Here is a 21,057-nt window from a genome sequence, read left to right on the forward strand (position 1 = left end):
ATAGGGACTGGATGTCTGTGGTCAAGAAGAGGAAAGTCATTGAGGAGGTGGAAGGCGTGGTTCAAGGGGGAACAGGCTTAAGCCTGAAACATTGACTCTCCTGCTCCTCAGATGCTGCCTGCCCTGCTGTGCTTTTCCAGCACCACAGTTTGACTCTGACTCTCCAGCATCTCCTGTGTCAGGTAAAACAGCTGGGATCAAGTGAATTCCTCGATGAGTATAGGGGGTGTGGGAGTACACCTCAGAGGGAAGTCAGGAGGGCAAAACGAGGACATGAGATAGCTTTAGCAGAATCCAGCGATTCTTCAAAATATTAAAGGCAAAAGAGTAGGAGAGAATAATCAGCAAGGCCATCTATGTGTTAAACCACAGGAGATGGGTGAGATCCCCTAAACGAATATTTCCCATCAGTATTTACTGTGGAGAAAGACATGGAAGCCAAGGAACTTATGTTAATAAATAGTGATGTCTTCAAAAGATCCACATTACAGTAGAAGAGGTGCTGGAGATCTGAAAATGCATAAAGGCAGACAAATCCCAGGACCTAATGTGTATTACAGGCCACTGTGGGAGGCGAGGGAAGAAATTGCGGGGCCCCTAGCAGAGATATTTGTATCATCAACAGCCATGAGTGAGTGTACATTCTCCCTGTGTCTGTGTGGGTTTCCTCCGGTGCTCCAGTTTCCTCCCACAATCTTATAAATATGCATTTAGGTGAATTGGCCATAGTCTTCAGGAATGTGTGGGTTAGGTGTAGGGGAATGGGATTGGGTAGGTTACTCTTCGTAGGGTCAGTGTGGACTTGTTGGGCCAGATAGACTGTTTCCACACAGTAGGGATTCTATAACATTATCTAAAGACGAGTACAACGGGGTCTTGATCAACTGATGTTAATGTTAATGGGAGAGCCCTGAGGAGTATGTTGAACAGAGTGACTTAGAGGTGCAGATACACGGCTTCTTGAAAGTGGCATCACAGGAGAGTAAAGAAGAGTTTTAGCACATTTACCTTCATCAGTCAGCACTGATTACAGGAGTTGGCACATCACTTACAGCTGTAAGGGCTGTATTTGGAGTGCTGTGACCAATTCTGGTCACCCTTCTATAGGAAGGATATTATTATGTTGGAAAAATTGCAAAACCGATTCACAAGGATGTTACCGAGGCTGGATGATTGAGTTAAAAGGAGAGGCTGGATTGGTTGGGATGTTTTTCCCTGGAGCGTAGGAGGCTGAGGGATGACCTTAGAGGTATATAAAGTCATGAGGGGCATAGAGGCTATAGGTTTAAGATGAGAGGAAAAGGATTTAAAAGAGTCCTGAAGGGCAATTTTTTCACCCAGGTGCTGGTGCACATACAGAACGAGCTCCTGGAGGAAGTGGTGGAAGTGAGTACAATTACAACATTTTGAAAGACATTTGGACAGGTACAGTGATTGTAAAATTTAGACTTGATATGGACCAAATGCAGGCAAATGGGACTAGTTAAGTTTGGAAACCCCTGTTGGCAGGGATGAGCTGGGCTGAATGGTCTGTTTCTGTGCTGTATGACTATGAGGCTGCTTTAACCTGATTTGTAACCTCAGAGCAGGCTAGCATGATCTGGGCGTCAAGGCCTCCACTGTTAGCCCTGAGGGAAGAAGGATTCCTGCCTGTGTACCACCCCATCTTCCAGAACCGTACCCACAAAGCAGGGTGCTGAATGTCTTGAACTGCCATGTCAGGCACTGTGCAGGGCAGCTCCAGACTGACCAGGCTTGTCCAGGAGTACAATAACCTTTTAAACACGGCACTGGTGCCAAGGATGCCAGTCAATTCCAGGATCCCCAGTTGGTGAGTTGATCCAGGAATGACACATGGTAAGATAGGGCAGACATCAGACATGCCGCTCGCCATAAGGACTGAAACGCCAAATAAGTGGGTCTTATCAAACTCAACTGATAAAAACTTGCTCATGTACACCCTTCAACCAGGACCACAGCAGAACAGGCCATCAGTTTTGATGGCTAGACTGGTGCCATGCAGTATACCCCAGACAGGGTTTCCCTCATTATAGTTGTTTGCTACGGCCCACAATTCAGTCCCAAAGGAGTAATATATTGGATGAGGAAGGAACACAGGTTTGTGATGAAACCTCGGAGGATGAAGACCAGGATGAGAATCTGGACATGGGCCTGGATAAGAGAGGAAGGCAGGGCACTGGCTTCAGGTGTCATGTTGTAACGTGGCTGTGAGAATCCTAGACTGAGACCAGACCTTTCTCTCCTGAAGCCTGTAAACACATGATAGACTCGACAGTCTCTGTCTTAAGGAGAATATATAGAGTTGACCAGTTACACACCCAAGGCCTAGTTCATCAACAGCATCTTGACTGCAATCTCCAACCTATATATGCTTCTCTGAGAGTGAGAAGATCTGAAGTCACCTACATTGCTAAGTGTGACAGAGGTTCTAAGATACATGACTAAAAAGCAGGTCTTTTAGCTGAAGATGCACAACTTGAGGGCAGCAAGATGGCTCAGTGGCTAGCACTGCTGCCTCACAGCACCAGGGACCCGTGTTCAATTCCAAGAGTTTGCACATTCTCCCCATGTCTGAGTGGATTTCCTCCGGGTGCTCAGGTTTCCTCCCACAATCCAAAGATGTGCAGGTTAGGTGAGTTGGCCATGCTAAATTACCCATAGGTGGATTAGTCAGGGGGTAAATGTAGGAGAATGGGTCTGGGTGGGTCGGTTGCTCTTCGGAGGGTCAGTATGGACTTGTTGGGCCGAAGGGCCTGTGTCCATACTGTAGGAAATCGAATCTAAACTTTCGTTTTGGAGAACTTTCTCAATCTACAGATGAAAATAGGTTTACTGATACTGATGAGGGAGACAATCACAACTGCACCAAAGGAGGGCCCATCCATCGAGACCACATGGGTAGAGCTCAGGAACAGGAAAGGATGCAATCACTTTGATGGGATTGTACTACACGCCTGCCAACAGATGCCAGTGAGCAGATGATAGAGGAGCAGAGAATGTGGACAGATTATGCACAAATGTGAAAACAGCAAGATGCTGTGGTGGGTGATTTTAACTTAGAGCTGGGATGAGGATGGGGGATTGGGGTGTGGGGGGGGAGGTCTTTGTTAGGTGTGGCCAGGATACACTATGTATCCAACTAGGGAAAGAGCATAATAGTCCTGTTGTTGGGGAATGTACCCAGCCAAGTGATCGAACTTTTAGTAGGAGAGGATTTTGGGAAGAGTGACCATAATTCTCTAAGTTTAAAGTTACTTATTGATAAGGACAACAGTAATCCTTGGGTTAAATTGGGGGAAGGCTAACTACCACAACAGGCAGGAGCTGGGCAATGTAGGTCAGGGCGATTGTTTGAGGGTAAACCTATATCTGGCATGTGGGAACATTTCAAAGGCCAGTTCACTGGAGTTCAGGACTAGCATATTCTTGAGAAAATGAAAGATAAGGATGGCAAGATTCAGAAATCTTGGATGGCAAATGAAAATGAGACTTTAGTCAAAAAGGAAAAGGAAGTTACATAAGGTTTAAGGAACAGCAGAGAGACAGAGCTCTCGAAAAATACAAAAAGAGCGGGAAAGAGCTCAAATAAGGAATTCAGAGGGCTACGAAGGGCGATGAAAGGTCTTTGGCAAAAACAATTAGGGAAAATTCCAAGGTGTTTTACATGTATATAAGGAGCTAGAGGGTAGCTAGGGAAAGGGTACGTCCATTCAAGGTCAAAGAAGGGAATTTTGTGTGGAACTGGAAGAAGTGAGTGATCTTCTTGACAAATGAGGAGGACATGGTGGATGGTGAGTCTTGGAATAGATATGTTGATATTATGGGGTACATAAATATGAAAAAAAGTGGTTCTGGGTGTTTTGAAAAAAGTATTAAGGTAGACAAGTTCCCAGGAACTGATGAGATCTATCCCAGAATGCTGAGGGAGGTAGGTGAGGAAATTGCTGGGGCCTTGTACGAAATCTTTGTATCCTCTTTAGTCACAGGAGAGGTCCAGAGGACTGAAGAATAGCCAGTGTTGTTCTTTGTTTACAAAGGGTAACAGGGACAATCGGAAAATTACAAGCCAGTGAGCCTTGGAAGTTCTTGGAGAAGATTCTTAGGGATAGGATTTACTCATATTTGGAAAAGTATGGACTTATTAGCAATAGGCAGCATGGCTTTGTGCAGGAAAGGTATGTCTCTCAAACCTAATTGAGTTTTTTGAGGAAATGACAAAGATGATTGGTGATGGCAGGTCAGTAATTTTGTTGACATGGACATTAGCAAGGCCTTTGGCAAGGTTCCTCAAGACAGGTTGATAGAAAAGGTGAAATTAACATGGATCTGCAATGATCTGGTAAAATGGATACAAAACCTGCTTAATCATAAAAGACAGAGTATCAGTAGAAGGGATCTGCGACCAGTGGTGTTCTGCAGGTATCAGTGCTGGGACCCCTGTTGCTCATAATATAGATCTAAATGATTTAGAGGACGTATGTGGGCTGATTGGTATGTTTGCAGATAACAAAGGTAGTGAAGAGGACTTCCAGACGACACAGCAGGATATTGGCCAGATGGAAACTTGGGTGAAGAAATGATAGATTGAGTTTAATCTGGACAAATGCGAGGTGATGCATGCTGGGAAATCTTATGTAGGACAGAAGTATATAGTAAATGGCAGAACCCTTAGTAGCATCAGAGGCATCTGGCCGCATAGGTCCATAGTTTTCTGAAAGTGGCAACAGAAGTGAATAAGGTGGTCAAGAGACATATGGCTTGTTTGCCTTCACCAATTAGGGTAGACAGTATAAAACTGTCAAGTCATGTCGCAGTTGTATAGAACTTTAGTTCGGCTACATTTGGAACATCGTGCACAATTCTGGTTGCCACACTACCAGAAGGATGTGGAGGCTTCAGAGAGGGTACAGAGATGGTTTCCCAGGATGTTGCCTGGGGGGCTTGGAGGGTATTAGCTATGAGAAATTGGACAAACTTGATTTCTTTTCACTTGAACACCAGAGTCTGAAGGGTAACCTGACAGAAGTCTACAAAATTATGAGAGGTGTGGACAGATTGGATAGTCAGAATCTTTTGCCTGGGGTAGAAATGTGAATTACTAGAGAACATAGGTTCAAGGTGAGACATGATGTGACATGCAGATTTTATTTTAACCCAGAGTGTGGTAAGTGCCTGGAATGTGCTGCCAGAAGTAGAGTGGAGGCTGCAATAGCAATGCTAAAGAGGCATCTTGACAGTTCCATGAATAGGCAAGGAATACAGGGCTACAGACCATAGAGAAACAAAAGGTTTTTAGTGCAGAAAGGCATCATGTGTCAGTCCAGTCTTGGTGGGGCTGAAGGGCCTATTCCTGCGCTGCAACTGTTCTTTTGTCTATAACAGGTTAGAACAGAGCACATGAATGGATATTAACAGAAGTACAGAACATGCACAATGATTGAACATCACTTGCACTGATTGGTTCTTACAAATTTCTTTTTGTCTTCCATTTACTATATCCAGGTGCAGCCCAGACATCTGCAGTTGGAGCTGGAGGAGAGGAACCCCACTGACTGGGACATCCCAATGAACTTGAAGACTTTGGCAGGCATCCTTTGAAGCTCTAGCCATGCCAACCTGCTGACAGTGCCCAACCTGCAGGGTCCCAGGAAGAAACTGCCAGGGGACCTCTCTCATTTCTCACCCGTCTCCATGTCAGATCAGGCACTTGGAATACATTTTCAGAGGAAAACGTGCCCCTTGGAGTGGTCATCATGAATTCGATGAAGGACCTTGCTGCCAATGACTGTGCAGCAGCAGAGTCAAGTGATGCCCCTGTGAACGTGTGGTCACAGAGAGAAGATAATGCCACCCACTCCTGTAGGGCAAGCATTCACTTTCTGCATGCCATCACTTTCACGTGATGCCATCCCCTGGGAACTGGATGAGACCTTCCTTTGGCGACTCCATCCAGCAGCACCACTAAACCTGACTTCTTCTTGGAAGTCAGTTCTGGATTTTTAATGACAACCACCACAGATTCATAGCTTGCAGAAACTGAAATGGTGTCCAGTTGACTTTTAAATATTGCATTAGAACTTGCAGCACTAGAAAGTCCTGCCAGTGGCAAGAATTCCTAGCTCACTTGTTACAAGTGACTCGCTGAATAACTTAGACAGTTAATGATCTGACAAGCACATGATCATGTGAGGTACCTCATCTGGCCACAGGAAGATACGATGCTATCTAAACCATTCTTGGCCCATACCTTGAATTTGCAAAGTGTCAGACAGGTCACTTTTCCTGTGACCAGCTTTATACATGCGGATTTTTAAAACAGCAGTGAGGAGTTTTGAACTCTCATCGCTAATGGTTACTTTACTGGACAACAGAGTATTGGATAAAGATTTGGTTAGATTGCCAAAATAAAATCCTGTCCAGCTGAAATGCTTTGCTCAGGCGAGGGGTTCACTTACTTTATATTCCCCCAGGTCTTCAATCTCCTTCTTAAGCTGAGCCAGATCATTTTCTTTCTGTATTTGTGTGATTTCCAGTTCTGAAGAAAGCAGAGAGGAACAAAAATAGATGGGTATTTCCCAGCTTTGTGACTATCCGCATTCAGTACCATCAATGCTATAAATGTTCATAAATTACACTTCAGCTAAAATATTTCCTGTATGTCACACCAAAGGAAGTCTTACATTTATAGACCATATTTCACATAGTCAAAGAAGCTCTAAGGACAATTTGTAATGTAGTCATTGTTAGATAGAAACAGCAGCTCATGATATTGCCAGACAGGCAGGCGCTGACAGTAATGATTAATTGAAGGTCTATAAGGTTGGTCAGCAAGTCTATTGAGGAGGATAAGGCATTATCCACACCATTGTCCAGGCAGGCAGGCAGGCCAGAATGGGCAGAGTGTTTTTTGTGGTCCAGACAAAAAATGGTAGGAATAAAGAGTGGCACCTTACTCAAAAGATACCCTGTACACATCCACCACTCAAATATCATCTCAATTACATATAAGCTGCCTATCCTCCAACACCTCCAGTGATGACCTGACTGTTTTAAAAGTTAAATGAAAACAATTTGTGAGATGTGTTTGTTAAAGCATCCTCTCACCCTTTATTGAAACCTCTGTGCCTCTGAAGCTGGAATGTCTCACACGAGATCTCAGGCTTTATTCTAGATTAGACAGGAATCTTGTCTCCATGTCAATTAAGGAGGCAACTTTTCAAAATTCCCAGACTAGTAACTGTCTCTTCCATAGATTCAGCACACAGAAACCATTATAACATCTGTTTGTTTCACCACCCCAACTCAAATATTCAGCCCCAGGTCCTTCGGTAGCACCTTCCAAATCCATAACCACTTCCATCCCAAAGGATAAAGGCAGTAGATACATGGGAACACCACCACCTGCAAGTTCCCCTCCAAACCATTCACCATCCTGACTTGGAAATATATTTGGGAGAGGGGGTGGGACTGGGGGAGGTAGCTGGGAAAGTGATAGGTGGATGAAGGTGAGAAAGAAGGTGATAGGTCAGAGGGGGGAGTAATGGACGGGTCTGGAGGGCGGTGCCAAGTTGGAGGCTTGGGACTGGGATAATGTGCGGGGGGGGGGGGAAGGGAAATAAGGAAGCTGTTGAAATCCACATTTATCCCGTGTGGTTACAGGGTCCCAATGTGGAATATGAGGCGTTCTTCCTCCAGGTGGTAACAGTTTGGTGGTGGAGGCGGCCCAGGACCTGCATGGCCTTGACAAAGTGGGAGGGAGAATTGAAGTGTTCAGCCATGGGGCAGTGGGGTTTGTGGGTGTGGGTGTCCCAGAGATGTTCTCTGAAATGATCCAGGTCCTAGGCCTCTTCCACCGCCAAACCGTTACCGCCCGATGCCTGAAGGAGGATTGCCTCATATTCCAAGCCCACACTCTCCCATTTATCTCTCAGCCCTGACCCACAAGCCTCATTCCTGATGAAGGGCTTATGCCCGAAACGTCGAATCTCCTGCTCCTCAGAAGCTGCCTGACCTGCTGTGCTTTTCCAACACCACTCTCTCGACTCTGATCCCCAGCATCTGCAATCCTCACTTTCTCCATGGAAATACATTTCTGTTCCATCACTGTCACTGGGTCAAAATCCGAGAATTCCCTCCCTAATAGCATTGTGGATCTACATACAGTACATGGACTGCAGCAGTTCCATCCCCACCTTCTCATCGAGAGATGGACAATAAATGCTGGCCTAGCCAGCCTTCCTTGAACAGTTTAAATAAAACGTCAATATAACTAAGTAACACTGTTGCCTCTTAAGTCAAAAGATTCTGGATTCAATTCCAGTTCTAGGCCTAAAACAAGAAGTCAAGGCCATCCCACCAGGGCAGTCCAGAGGGAATGCTGCATTGTTCAAGGTGCCATCTTTTGGTTGCAATGTTAAACTAAGATCCTGTCTGCCCTCTCAGGTGGATGCACAAGATTCAAAAAAAAGTCAAGGAGTTTCTCTCTTTTCTTGTCACTATTTATTGATTATATACAAAAACAGATTATCTGGTCATTATATTGTTGGTCATGATTATTATGAATATAATTATTATATCGTTATTCCATGTGAATTGGCTTCTGGGTTTCTGACATTACAACAGTGATGACACCTGAAAAGTGCTTCATTAGCTTTAAAAAATGCATTCAAACACCTGGTGCTTGTGAAAAGTACTAAACAAATGCAGTATTTTTTTTATTTCTTTTGAACTTGCAAACACTTCAGAAATTTAAAAATTAAAAACCTGCAATGGACCCCAACCTCAGCACTGGCCTTGCCATCAAATCTCAAACCCCATGAAAAAAAACTTCTAAAAATTAAGCTTTTCTCCCCGTCCTGGATTCTCTGAGCAGCAAAACGATTATCTCTCTCAGTAACCTATCAACCCCTTAGTACAGACTTCTGCTGTACTCATTACAAGTAGCACCCTTTAGAAAGAATGTCAAGGCTTTTTAGAGGAGGTTTAGAAGAGATTTACAGGAACTGTTCCATTGATAATTGGACAACACTTACGGACAGAGATTAGAGGAACTGGAAAATCTCTCCTTGGAGGATTAAAGAGTGATTTAACTGAAAATGATGAGGTGTTTTAGTCAAGTAAGTAGGGAATAACTGCTTCCACTTCCAGGAGGATCAGTGACCACAGGATATAATTGGCTAATAATCAGGGGAGAGATGAACATTTGTTCCGACCCAGCCAGCTGCAATGTGGAAAGCACTGCCTGAAAAGATGAAAGCAGATTCACTCATAACTTTAAAAAGTGAGAACTGGAGAAGCACTTACAAATAACAGGTGTGCAGCACTATTGATAAAGAACAAGGGGAGTTACTAATTGGAAAGAACATTCATAAAGCCAAATGTAATGGATCAAATAAAGGCAGAATAAATGGGAGCAGGAAAAGACCTTTAGCCCCTTGAGCCTGTTCTGCCAGTCAACAGGATTTATTTAGGGCCTTGATTCCAATTTCCTGCCTGCTCCTAGAACCTTTGTGCCTTGTAATTTAAATCTCTCCTTAAGTCAGCCCTGATAAGGAGCAGGTACCAGGATTAGGCAATTCAGCTCTTGAGCCACTTAATATTTGACTTCATCTCAATTCTCATGCAGAGCCTGCTTTCCCTGCTCTCTGTGGAGGAGATCCCAAGCACTAACAATCTCTGAGACAAGGAATTTGTCACATCCATTTCAAATGGGACACTCTCTTATTTTGAAACTGTGTCCCATTGATCTTGACTTCCCATCTCCCCCACCCCCATGAGGGCAAAAACACTCTCAACTGCCACCCTGTGAAGCCCCCTCAGAATCGTATATGTTTCAATAAGGTTCTCATTCTTCTCAACTCCAAGTAATACAGGCTCATCCTGTCGTTCCTTCCTTCGTAAGAGAACCACCTCATCGCAGGCATCAGACAGTGACCTTCCAATGAATTGCTTCCTATATGAATCTTATTTGTGGGGAATTATGGTTGGTGGCTATTGCAATGCAGAGTGAAGAATGAGGCAATTTGTCTCTCATGCCAAAGAGTATGATTTGCATTTGAACAAACCTTGTTTCTGTACCTCAAATTCAGCCAGTATTTTCTCCTTTTCAGTCCTGATTTCTTCCAGGCTCTGGTGATTCTGATCATTAAGCGTAATAATCTGACTCTGCCTTTTCTCAGTCCTTTTGGACATTTGTACGATGTATTCGTGCTAAACCAGTTAGAATTAAAATGTGTCAAACTTTAGAAATCCATGTTTACCTGCACAGTCAAAAAATGCTGATTAACTAATAATATTGGAGGAGTTAAATGATTTATGTATTGGCTAATGCTTAGTTTGTCTTGTATTTCAGAAACCATAATACACACTAGGTAATGGGATAATGCACTGGCAGCAATTGCAGTCATGTAAAACAAAGAAGTGTGATACTCAAGATCTGGGAAAAAAACTGAAATTTCTGGAAAAATTCAGCAGGCTTGACACCATCTGTAGATGGAAAACAGTGTTAGAAAACAGCATTCAGTGACCATTCTTCAGAATATAAGATCAAAAGAAATAGGAAGAAGGGCAGACTGTTTGGCCCCTCGAGCCAGCTCCGCTAGTCAATAGGAACATGGCTGATCTGACATTCCTCATATCCACTTTCATGCCCTTTCCCCTAATGATCAAGAATCTATCTCAGCCTTAAACATACATAAGGACGGAAGGAGCTAGCCAAAGAGGTAGCACAGGCTTTACTGGTGAGCTTTCAGGTATTACTGGAATCAGGGAGGATCCCAGAGAACTGGAAAATTGCTAATATAACACCCCTGTTTAAAAAGGAAGTCAGTTTAAAAGATGGAAAATTACAGGCCAATTAGCCTGACCTCAGTTGTTGGGAAGATTTTGAAATCCATTGTGAAGGATGAGATTTTTGAATACTTGGAAGTGTATGGTAAAATAGGGCAAAGTCAGCATGGTTTCATCAAGGAGAGGTCATGCCTGACAAATCTGTTAGGATTCTTTGATGAAGTAATGAGCAGGTTAGACTAAGGAGAGCCAATGGATGTTAACTATCTGGACTTCCATAAGCCTTTGATAAAGTGCTGCACATTAGGCTGCTGAGTAAGATAAGGGTCCATGATGTTACAGGCAAGGTACCAGCATGGGTAACAACTTGGCTGTCTGGCAGAAGGTAGAAAGTGGAGATAAAAGGGTCCTTCTCAGGATGGAAGCCTTTCCCACGTTATATTTCCACAAGGGTCAATGTTAGGACTACAACTTTTCACTTTATACATTAATGATCTGGATGAAGGAACTAAGGGTATTCTGGCTATGTTTGCAGATGAGGGACAGGTAGCATTGAGGAGGCGGGGATGCTGCAGAATGATTTGGACAGGTTAGGAGAGTGGTCAAAGAAGTGACAGTTGGAGTAAAACGTGGGAAAATGTGAGGTCTCTTGCACTTTGGCAGGAAGAATAGATGCTTGGACTATTTTCTAAATGGGGAGAAAATGCAGAAATCTGAAGTGCAAAGGGACTTGGGAGTTCTAGTCCAGAGTTCTCTTAAGGTAAATTTGCAGGATGCAAATACATCTTGAGAGGACTACAATATAACAGCAGGGATGTACCTCTGAGGCTTTATAAGGCTCTAGTCAGACCACATTTAGAATACTGTGAGCAACTTGAGGCCCCATACCTTAGGAAAGATGTACTGGTCCTGGACCGAGTCCAGAGAGGTTCACAATCATGATCCCAGGAATGAAAGGTTTAACATGAGGAACTTTTGAGGACTCTGGGACTATACTCAATGAAGTTTAGAAGGATATGGGAGGAATCTGACGGAAACTTACAGAATACTGAATAGCCTGGTGAGAGTGGACGCAGGGAAGATGTTTCCATTGGTAGGAGAAACGAAGACCTGAGAGTTCAGCCTTAGAGTAAAGGGAAGACCCTTTAAAATGGAGGTAAAGACTGTGGTGAATCTGTGGAATTCATTGCCAGAGAAGGTAGTGGAGGTCATAGTGGAGTATATTTAAAATAAGAGATAGATAAGTTCTTGATGCCAAGGGGATCAAAGGTTACAGGGAGAAAGCAGGAAAATGGGGTTGATAAACCTATCAGCCATGATCGAATGGCGGAACAGACCCGATGGGCTGAATGGACTAAGTTCTGCTCCTATGTTTTATGATCTTATGGACTCTGCCCCCAGAGTTCTTTGAGTTCCAAAAACTCTCAGTCTCTGAGAAGAGAAATTCCTCCTTACTTCACTCTTAAATTAGCATCCCTTTATTCTGAAACTATGATCTTTGGTCCGAGACTCTCCCATTAGGGGAAACATCCTCTCAGTGCTTACCCTGTCAAGCCCCTTAAGAATTCTATATATTTCAAAGAGATCACTTCGCATTTTTCTAAACTCCAGGAAGTAAAGTCTCAACCTGTTGAACTTGTACTTATAAGACAATCTCTCCCCTTTTCAAATTCGTTCATGAGACTTGGGCATCACTGACTGGTCATCGAATTTTTTGCCCAGCCCTAGTTACCTTTGAAAAGGTGGTGGCGAGCTGCCTTCTTAAACTGCTAGTGTTCAGCGCTGTACATTGACCTACAATTGCCCAAGTTCCAGGACTTTGACCCAGCAATAGTGAAGGCATGACGATATATTTCCAAATCAGGATGGTTTGTGGCTCAGAAGGGAACTTGCAGGTAGTGGTGTTCCTAGGTGTTTGCTGCCTTGTCCTCTAGGTGGAAGTGGTCTTGGGTTTGGAAAGTGCTGTCTGAGGATCTTTGATGAGTTTCTGCACTGCATCTTGTAGATAGTAGACACTGCTGCAACTCAGCATCAGTGCTGGGAAGAGTGGATGTGGTGCTGAAAATGTGTTGCTGGAAAAGCGCAGCAGGTCAGGCAGCATCCAAGGAACAGGAGAATCGACATTTCGGGCATGAGCCGAGTGGATGTGGTGCCAATCAAGCGGGCTGTTTTGTCCCGGATGATGTCAAGCTTTTTCAGTGTCGTTGGAGCTGCCCCATCCAGCCAAGTGGAGAGTGTTTCATAACAATCCAGACTTGTGCCTTGTAGATGGTGGACAGGCTTTGGGGAGTCAGGAGGTGAGTTACTCGCTGCAGTATACCTAGCTCTGACCTGCTATTGTAGCCAGTGTTTTGTGGTGAATCCAGTTCAGTTTCTTGTCAATGTTAACTCCAAGGATATTGATAGTGGGGGATTCAGTGATGGTAATACCATTGAGTGCGAAGGGACAGTGGTTAGTTTGTTTCTTATTGAAGACGGTCATTTGTGTGGTGCAAATGTTACTTGCCACTTGTTAGCCCAAGCCTGGATATTGTCCAGGTCTTATTACATTTGAACATGGACTGCTTCAGTATTCTCAGTGTGAAGGCAGGACTTTGTCTCCACAAAGACTATGCAGTGGTCACTCATACTAACACTGTCATGGACAGATGCATCTCAAGCTGGCAGATTAGTAAGGGTGTGGTTAAGTATATTTCTCCCTCTTGTTGGTTCCCTCACCACCTGCCACAGACCCAGTCTAGCAGCTATATCCTTTGGGACCTGACCAGCTCAATCAGTTGTGCTGCAGCCAAGTCATTCTTGGTGGTGGACATGGAAATCCCCCACCCAGAGTGGACTTTATGCCCTTGCTTCCTTCAGTGCTTCCTCCAAGTGTTATTCAACATGGAGGAGTATCGATTCTTCAGACGATGGGAGGACGGTACGTGGTTGTCAGCAGGAAGTTTCCTTGCCCACGTTTAACGTTAAACCAGGAGACTTCATGGGGACTAGAGTCAGCGTTGAGACTCCCAGGCAATGGTGATAGGATCCAGCTTCAGAGAAGCTGATTGGTCTGAAATTTCACTTGGGAGCTTCAGTCAGCTGATCACACAAACAGTGAACCATCCAGCAGAGAAAGAGGTCATTCGGCCTATGTTGTCTTTGATGGGTCTTTGAAATATTAGTCCCATAGTGCAAATTTCTATCCGATTCTCTGTTGAAAGTTCTAACTGAATCAACCTCCACTACCCTATCAGGCAGTGTGTGCCAGATGAAGGGGAGAAATTGGTTTAGTGGTCATGTCACTGTCATCTGGAAATGCAGGCTGATACTCAGGGCACAGGGACTCTAATCAGACCCACAGCAGCTGGTTTAATTTAAATTAAATCAGTGTGGGATATAAAGGCAGTGGTGACCTTTGCCACATCCTAAAAAAAGGATAAAGAAAAAAAATCATAACAGTGCATTGGGTTAAAAAGAGTTCTCTGATTCTTACCTCTAATTCTTTTCTCAATTAAATCTGTGTCTTCTGTCTGTCTCATCCCCTGCTTCATAACTGCCTCTAACCAAACCCCTCTTAAATGTTAAAAGCATTCTGCCTCCCTCTAATGGTTACAATCCTGTACTGTGACTGCTTTTCACATCACACCCACTGAACTGGAGACATAAACAACATACTGATATCAGGAAAAATACCCCATTGTGGCTTCACAGGAGCGAAATAAAACAAACTGTGTAGCAGCCTAAGAGAGAGATGCATGGGACAATCAATGTTTTGTCAAAGAGGTATGTTTTAAAGATGGCCTTAAAAAAGGAGGGGGGGGGGGGGCACGAGTTGTTTAGGGATAGAATTCCACAGCTTTGGTCCTGGATAGCCTCCAATGGTAAGGAAGTAATGTGGATGTGCCAGTGTTGGACTGGGGTGGACAAGGTCAAAAGTCACACAACACCAGGTTATAGTCCAACAGGTTTATTTGAAATCACAGACTCTCAGAGCACTGCTACTTTGTCAGGTGATGTCCCTGGTGTCATGTGGCTTCTGACCAGTGGTGAAGAAGGGAGAGGAGGCAATGAGCCATAATCAAATCGAGAGAGACTAGATCAATGAGGACTATATTTGCTGGAGTTTAGAAGAATGAGGGGAGATCTCATGGAACCTTATAAAACTCTAACAGGACTAGACAGGGTAAACACAGGAAGGGTTTAGATTAGATTAGATTACTTACAGTGTGGAAACAGGCCCTTCGGCCCAACAAGTCCACACCGCCCCGCCGAAGCGCAACCCACCCCCCTACATTTACCCCGTACCTAACACTACGGGCAATTTAGCATGGCCAATTCACCTGACCTGCACATCTTTGGACTGTGGGAGGAAACCGGAGCACCCGGAGGAAACCCACGCAGACACGGGGAGAACGTGCAAACTCCACACAGTCAGTCGCCTGAGGCAGGAATTGAACCCGGGTCTCTAGCGTTGTGAGGCAGTAGTGCTAACCACTGTGCCACCGTGCCGCCCACCATCAGGTGTTCCTGTTTACCATGGATTTTTGTCTAAGGATATGAGGTGGGCCATTTAGGACTGAGACAAAGAGAAATTCCTTCACCCAGAGAGTGATGAGCCTGTGGAATTCTCTGCTGTTGAGACCAAAATACTGAACATTTTCATGAAGGAGTTAGATCACGTCCTTAGGTCTAAGGAGGTCAAAGGGTATGGGGAACAGGGTGCTGAGCTGGACAATCAGCCACAATCATATTGAATGATGGAGCATGCTCAGAGGATTGATGGCCTTTTCCTATTTTCTAGGATTCCTCAGGTCCTGACCCTCTTTGTTAGACACTAACTTCCCTTTACTAGGCGTGGAATAGGCTACTTCCTCAGGTCTCGACCATATTCCTCAGGTCTAACATCCCTGTCCCAGGTCCTAACAGATTGGCCATGGTACAAAATCTTCTCTAGCTCTGCCATCATCCCTGTGCCTAAGAAGACTCATGCAGCATGTCTCAATGACTACCACCTAGTGACCCTAACTTCGGTGGGCATGAAGTGCTTTGAAAGGCTGGTCATGGCATTAATCAACTCCAGCCTCCCCACTACTCTTGACCCACTCCAATTTGCCTACCGGACCAACAGATCCATGTCAGATGCCATATCACTTGCCCTTCACTCCTCCCCAGAACATCTTGACACCAAGAACAGCTACGTAAGAATCCTACTCAGTGACTACAGTTCAGCCTTCAACACTATCATCCCCTCATTACTAATTACTAAACTTAGTGATCTTGGATGAAGCCTCAATCTTTGCAACTGGATGCTCAGTTTCCTGACACATAGGCCACAATCATTGGGGACAATATTTCATCCTCACTAACACTTAACACTGGAGCCTCCCAGGGGCGCGTCCTCAGCCCCATACTGTACTCAATGTATACCCATGATTGTGTCACCAAATACCAGACTAATGCCACTTACAAGTTTGCTGATGACACCACCACAGTCGGTTGAATCTCAGATGGTGACAAAACAGACTACAGACAGAAGGTGGAAGAGCTGGAAAAATGGTGCACTGAGAACAACCTAGCTCTCAATGTCAGTAAAATCAAGGAACTCATTATTGACTTGCGGCGGCATGTTACTCATGCCCCTCCCACCTGTACACATTAACAGCACAGAGGGTGGAACGAGTGGAGAATGTCAAGCTCCTGGGAGTGCTCATCCACAACAAGCTTTCTAGGATCTTCACGTGGACGCACTGGTTACAAAAGCCCAATAACGTCTTTTCTTCCTCAGGCAGCTGAGGAAATTTGGCATGATGGTGAATAGGAGAAAGTGAGGACTGCCTTTGCCAACTTTTATAGGTGCACCATTGAGAGCATTCTGTCTGGATGTATCACTACCTGGTATGGCAACTGTACCATTCAAGATTGGAGACGGTTACAGAGAGTGGCCCGGACAATCACAAAGGCCAACCTCCCATCTATAGGATCCATCTACCAGGCTCGCTGTCAAGGAAAGGCCGCCAGCGTTCTCAAAGATCCATCCCACCCTGGCAATGTTTTCCTACAACCTCTACCATCGGGGAGAAGGTACAGAAGCCTGAACACACACACCAGCTGGTTTTGTAACAGTTTCTACCTTACTGTTGTTAGAATACCAAATGGACTCACAAACTCTTTACATTCGCCTGTACCTGTGTTTTTGTTTTTGCCGCTGTTTACCTATTATTTACTATCTATCCTACTTAACTCTGTGATCTGCCTGGATTGCTCACAAGACAAAGCTTTTACATGTGACAATAAATTCAATTCAATTCAATTCAATGGGATGCAGATTGGCTACTTACAGTTTCCAGGCGCGTCTGCTGTGCTTCCTTTTCAAGGAACTCATTCTCCTTTCGCCTGTGAACTGGTGGCTAAAGTACACAAATCAAACTGGAGTTTCAGCGCGAGCTCATGACACAGATCTCAGCACGGGTGAGGGAGCCCATTCAGTGTCGCAAGGTCACCTTGTAGTGACCTCTTCCAAAAGCCTTCCCTTGTAACTGTGGATACTGAAGGCCGGAAGAACAGCTATGAATGCCAGCTCTGGGTTTATCCACTGGCCGGAGAGGCCTATAACACTTGAATTCTATTGATAATAAGTGCTTAGAAGACCATATCCCAGAGACCCAATGTGACTAGCTTGCTATGCCCTAGCATTTTAAGAACTCATCCAGATGCTTCTTAAATGTTGCGAGAGTACCTGCTTCCCCCACCCTCTCAGGCAGCTCAATCCATATTTATATCACCCTCTTGGGCAAATTTTAAAAACTCTCAGATCTCCTCTACATGACTTGCTCCTTACTTTAAACTTAGACACATCAGCCATGGGGTAGAGATTCTCATGATCTACTCTGTTGATGCCTCTCCATAATTTTGTATACCTCAAACAGATCCCCCCTCAGCCTCCTTTACTGCAAGGAAAGCAAATCCAGCCTATTCAGTCTCTCTTCATAGCTGAGACTTTTCAATCCAGGCAACAGCTTAATGAATCTCCTCTGCACCATCTCCAATGCAATCACATCCTTCTGACAGTGTGGCAACCAGAACTGCAAACAGTATTCCATCAGTGGCCTAACCATTCTTTTTAAATAAAGTTGTAACAAGACTTTCTTGCTCCTATATTCTATGTCCCAGCTAATGAAGGCAAGCATCCCTATATGCCTTCCTCATCACCCTGTCTACTTGTGCTGACACCTTCAAGGATCGATGGACTTGTACACTAAGGTCACTTTGTTGCTCAGGATTAAGTTCCATCTGCCCAATTTACCAGCTGATTACTATTAGACAGTAGCCTGAGCCCATCCTCCTATCAATAACACCATTAATTTTCTTGTCATTTACAAATTTACTAATTATACCTTTTACGTTCCTCTCCAAATTATTAATGTATATAACCAACAGCAAGTGTCCGAGCACTTAACCCTGTGGTCACAGGCTTCCAATTACAAAAACATCTCTCCAGCATCACCCTTTGCTTCCTTTACCAGATCCTGACTAGTGATATCGAAATTGACCCTCTCCCAATTTAGACACTTCAATTCTGCATTATCCTTATCCCTTTCCATAATGATTTTGAAATTTACAAGAGTTATGGTCACTGTCCCCAAAAGGCTTGCCAACTGAAACATCAGGCACTCGACCGTTTCATTCTCTAGGATTATGTTGAGCATTGCCCCACCTCTAGTAGGACTCCACATACTGGTACAAAAAGCTCTCCTGAATTCAGTTTAAAAGTTCCACCTTGACTAATCCTTTCACATTAATGTGATCCCAGTAATGTTAGCAAGGCTATCTCGTGCCCCCTTTTCGCCCTCCTGATTTCCTTCTTCAGTAAACTCCTGTTCCCCTGTATACCTCCAGGGATTCCCATGATCACAGCTGCCTGCGCCTGAGCCATTTCTCCTTTTTTTCTGGTCAATATCTCTTGTCATCCAGGGTTCCCTACTCCTGCCAACATTGCCCTTCACCCTCAGAGGAACACATAGATCTTGAACTCCTGTTATCTCTCTTTTCAAGGCATCCCACTTGCCAGAGGTCCCTTTGCCTGTAAACAAACTAATTAGACAAACTCCTGTCTAATTCCATCAAACTTCACCTTGCCCCAGTTAAGAACTTGAACCTGTGGACCAGTTTTCTCCCTCTTCATAACAATTTTAAATAGAACTATTGTCACTGTTCCCAAAGTGATCCCCCCCACTGTCACCTCAGTCATCTGTCCTGCCCTATTTCCCAAGATGACGTTGAGTTTTGCCCTTTACTGAGTAGGACCCTCTATATATTGCTTGACGAAACTTTCCTGAACGCCCTTAACAAATTCCATCTCATCTAAGCCTGTAGCACAATGGCAGTCCCAGTCTATGTTAGGAAAATCAAAATCCTCTACTATGAAAACTCTATTGCTCCTACAAGTCTCCCCAATCTCCCTGCATATTTGTTCCTCTGCTTCCTGTTGAGTATTTGGGGGCCGATAGTACAACCCCAATAACATTACCATCCCCTTATTTCTTTGTTCCACCCACAAAGCCTCACTGGACGATCCTTCAGTTATTTCATCCTGATTACTGCTATGATACTCGCCCTAAACAAAAATGCAACTCCCCCCTCTCTTCTTTCCACCACCTCTGTCTCACCTAAAGCACCTGTACCCTGGTACATTAAGCTGCCAGACCTGTTCCTCCCTTATTAGCCATGCTTCGGTAACGGCTATAATGTCACAGTCCCACGTACCTATCCACGCCCTGAATTCACTGGCCTCATCCATCAGCCCTCTTGCATTGAAATAGATACAATTTAATCCAACAGGCATTCCTCACTCCCTGTCGTGTTCCAGTCGGACCGGTCTCTTCAACTTACTATTTCTGAATACTGACTCCCTGCTGTTGAGGATCCCACCCCTTGCTAATCTCATTTAAGCCCTCCCTTGTAGCACTAGCAAACTTGGCTGCCAGGAAATTGGTCCCTCGTCAGTTCAGGTGCAACTCATCCCTCTTGAACAGGTCACCTCTGCCCCAGAAAAGATCCAAGCCACAGGTGACATCCCGGAAGACTGAAGGGCAGTGAATGCTGTGCCATTATTTAAGTAGGGCTGCAAAGAAAAACCTAGGAACCAAAGACCAGTAAGCCTGAGATAAGTTATACATGCATTTGGAAGGGCAAGGTTTGTTAGGAGTAGTCAGCTACTACTTTGTGCATGGTAGGTCATGCCTCACAAATTTGTTAGAGTTCTTTGATGAAGTGACCAGGAAGATTGACGAGGGCAGGATGGTAGATGTAGTCTTTATGGATTTCAGTAAGGCCTATGATAATGTTCTACATGGTAGGCTGTTCTGGAAGGTTAGCTCTCATGGAATCCAGAGGGAGCTGGTAAATTGGATGCACGATTGGCTTGATGGTAAGAAGCAAAGGGTAATAGTGGAAGGATGCTTGACACACTGGACACCTGTGACTAGTGGAGTGCCTCAGGGGTTGCTGCTGGGCAACAAACAGTATATCTGTATCAATGATTTGGATGAGAATGTACAAGGCATGATTAGTAGGTTTGCAGATGTCGCTAAAATAGGCAGTATCGTGGACAGCGAGGAAGGTTATCAAAACCTGCAGCAACACCTTGGCCAGCTGGGGAAGTGGGCCAAAAAAATGACAAATGGAGTTTAATATAGATGCGTGAGGTCTCACATTTTGGTTAAGGTGGGTACATTAACAACATTTAAAAGGCATTTGGACAAATGCAGAGGAACCTCAATTATCCAGCATTCGATTCTCCAAATTTCGGATTATGCGGCAAGATCGGAAGGTCCCAATGCTTGACTAAATTATATTATCCAGCACTCGATTAACCGAATGAAATACTCCCTGCCTGTGTCCTTCAGATATTCGAGGCTCCTCTGCACATGGATAGGAAAGGTTTAGAAGGATATGGGCCAAGTGCAGAGAAATGGGGTAAGAGTGGATGGACATTTTGGTTGGCATGGACCAGTTTGGACCAAAGGGTCTGTCTCAGTGCTGTAGAACTGTATGATTCTCTGACTGTAAGTTGAAGTCCCCTGAAACCCTGTTTCTCTCATTCCTTCTTGCGATTTGTCTGACTGTTGGAGGCCTGTAATATAATTCCAGCATGGTAACTGTCCTTTTTATATTTTTGAGCTCTATCCAGATGCCTCATTTAAACACCCTTCTTCAATGGCCTCCATTATTACTGCAGTGATAGTTTCCTTTATTAATAAAGAAATG

The 21,057-nt window shown here is 44.4% G+C and overlaps 1 protein-coding gene across 2 annotated transcripts in view; it reads right to left on the reverse strand.

Annotated features, from left to right (window-relative positions):
• ccdc166 (coiled-coil domain containing 166) overlaps positions 1-21,057 on the reverse strand; it is a 32,834-nt gene that overhangs the window by 5,549 nt on the left and 6,228 nt on the right. For both annotated transcript variants that reach the window (XM_043692029.1, XM_043691940.1), the window contains 3 exons: positions 17,130-17,184; positions 10,086-10,230; positions 6,477-6,556 (listed from right to left, as the gene is read on the reverse strand). In XM_043692029.1, the coding sequence (XP_043547964.1) occupies positions 6,477-6,556; positions 10,086-10,230; positions 17,130-17,184 (280 nt within the window). The remainder of the gene's footprint in view (positions 1-6,476; positions 6,557-10,085; positions 10,231-17,129; positions 17,185-21,057) is intronic.

Source organism: Chiloscyllium plagiosum, chromosome 1 (genome assembly GCF_004010195.1).
Source record: "Chiloscyllium plagiosum isolate BGI_BamShark_2017 chromosome 1, ASM401019v2, whole genome shotgun sequence".
Taxonomy (NCBI): domain Eukaryota; kingdom Metazoa; phylum Chordata; class Chondrichthyes; order Orectolobiformes; family Hemiscylliidae; genus Chiloscyllium; species Chiloscyllium plagiosum.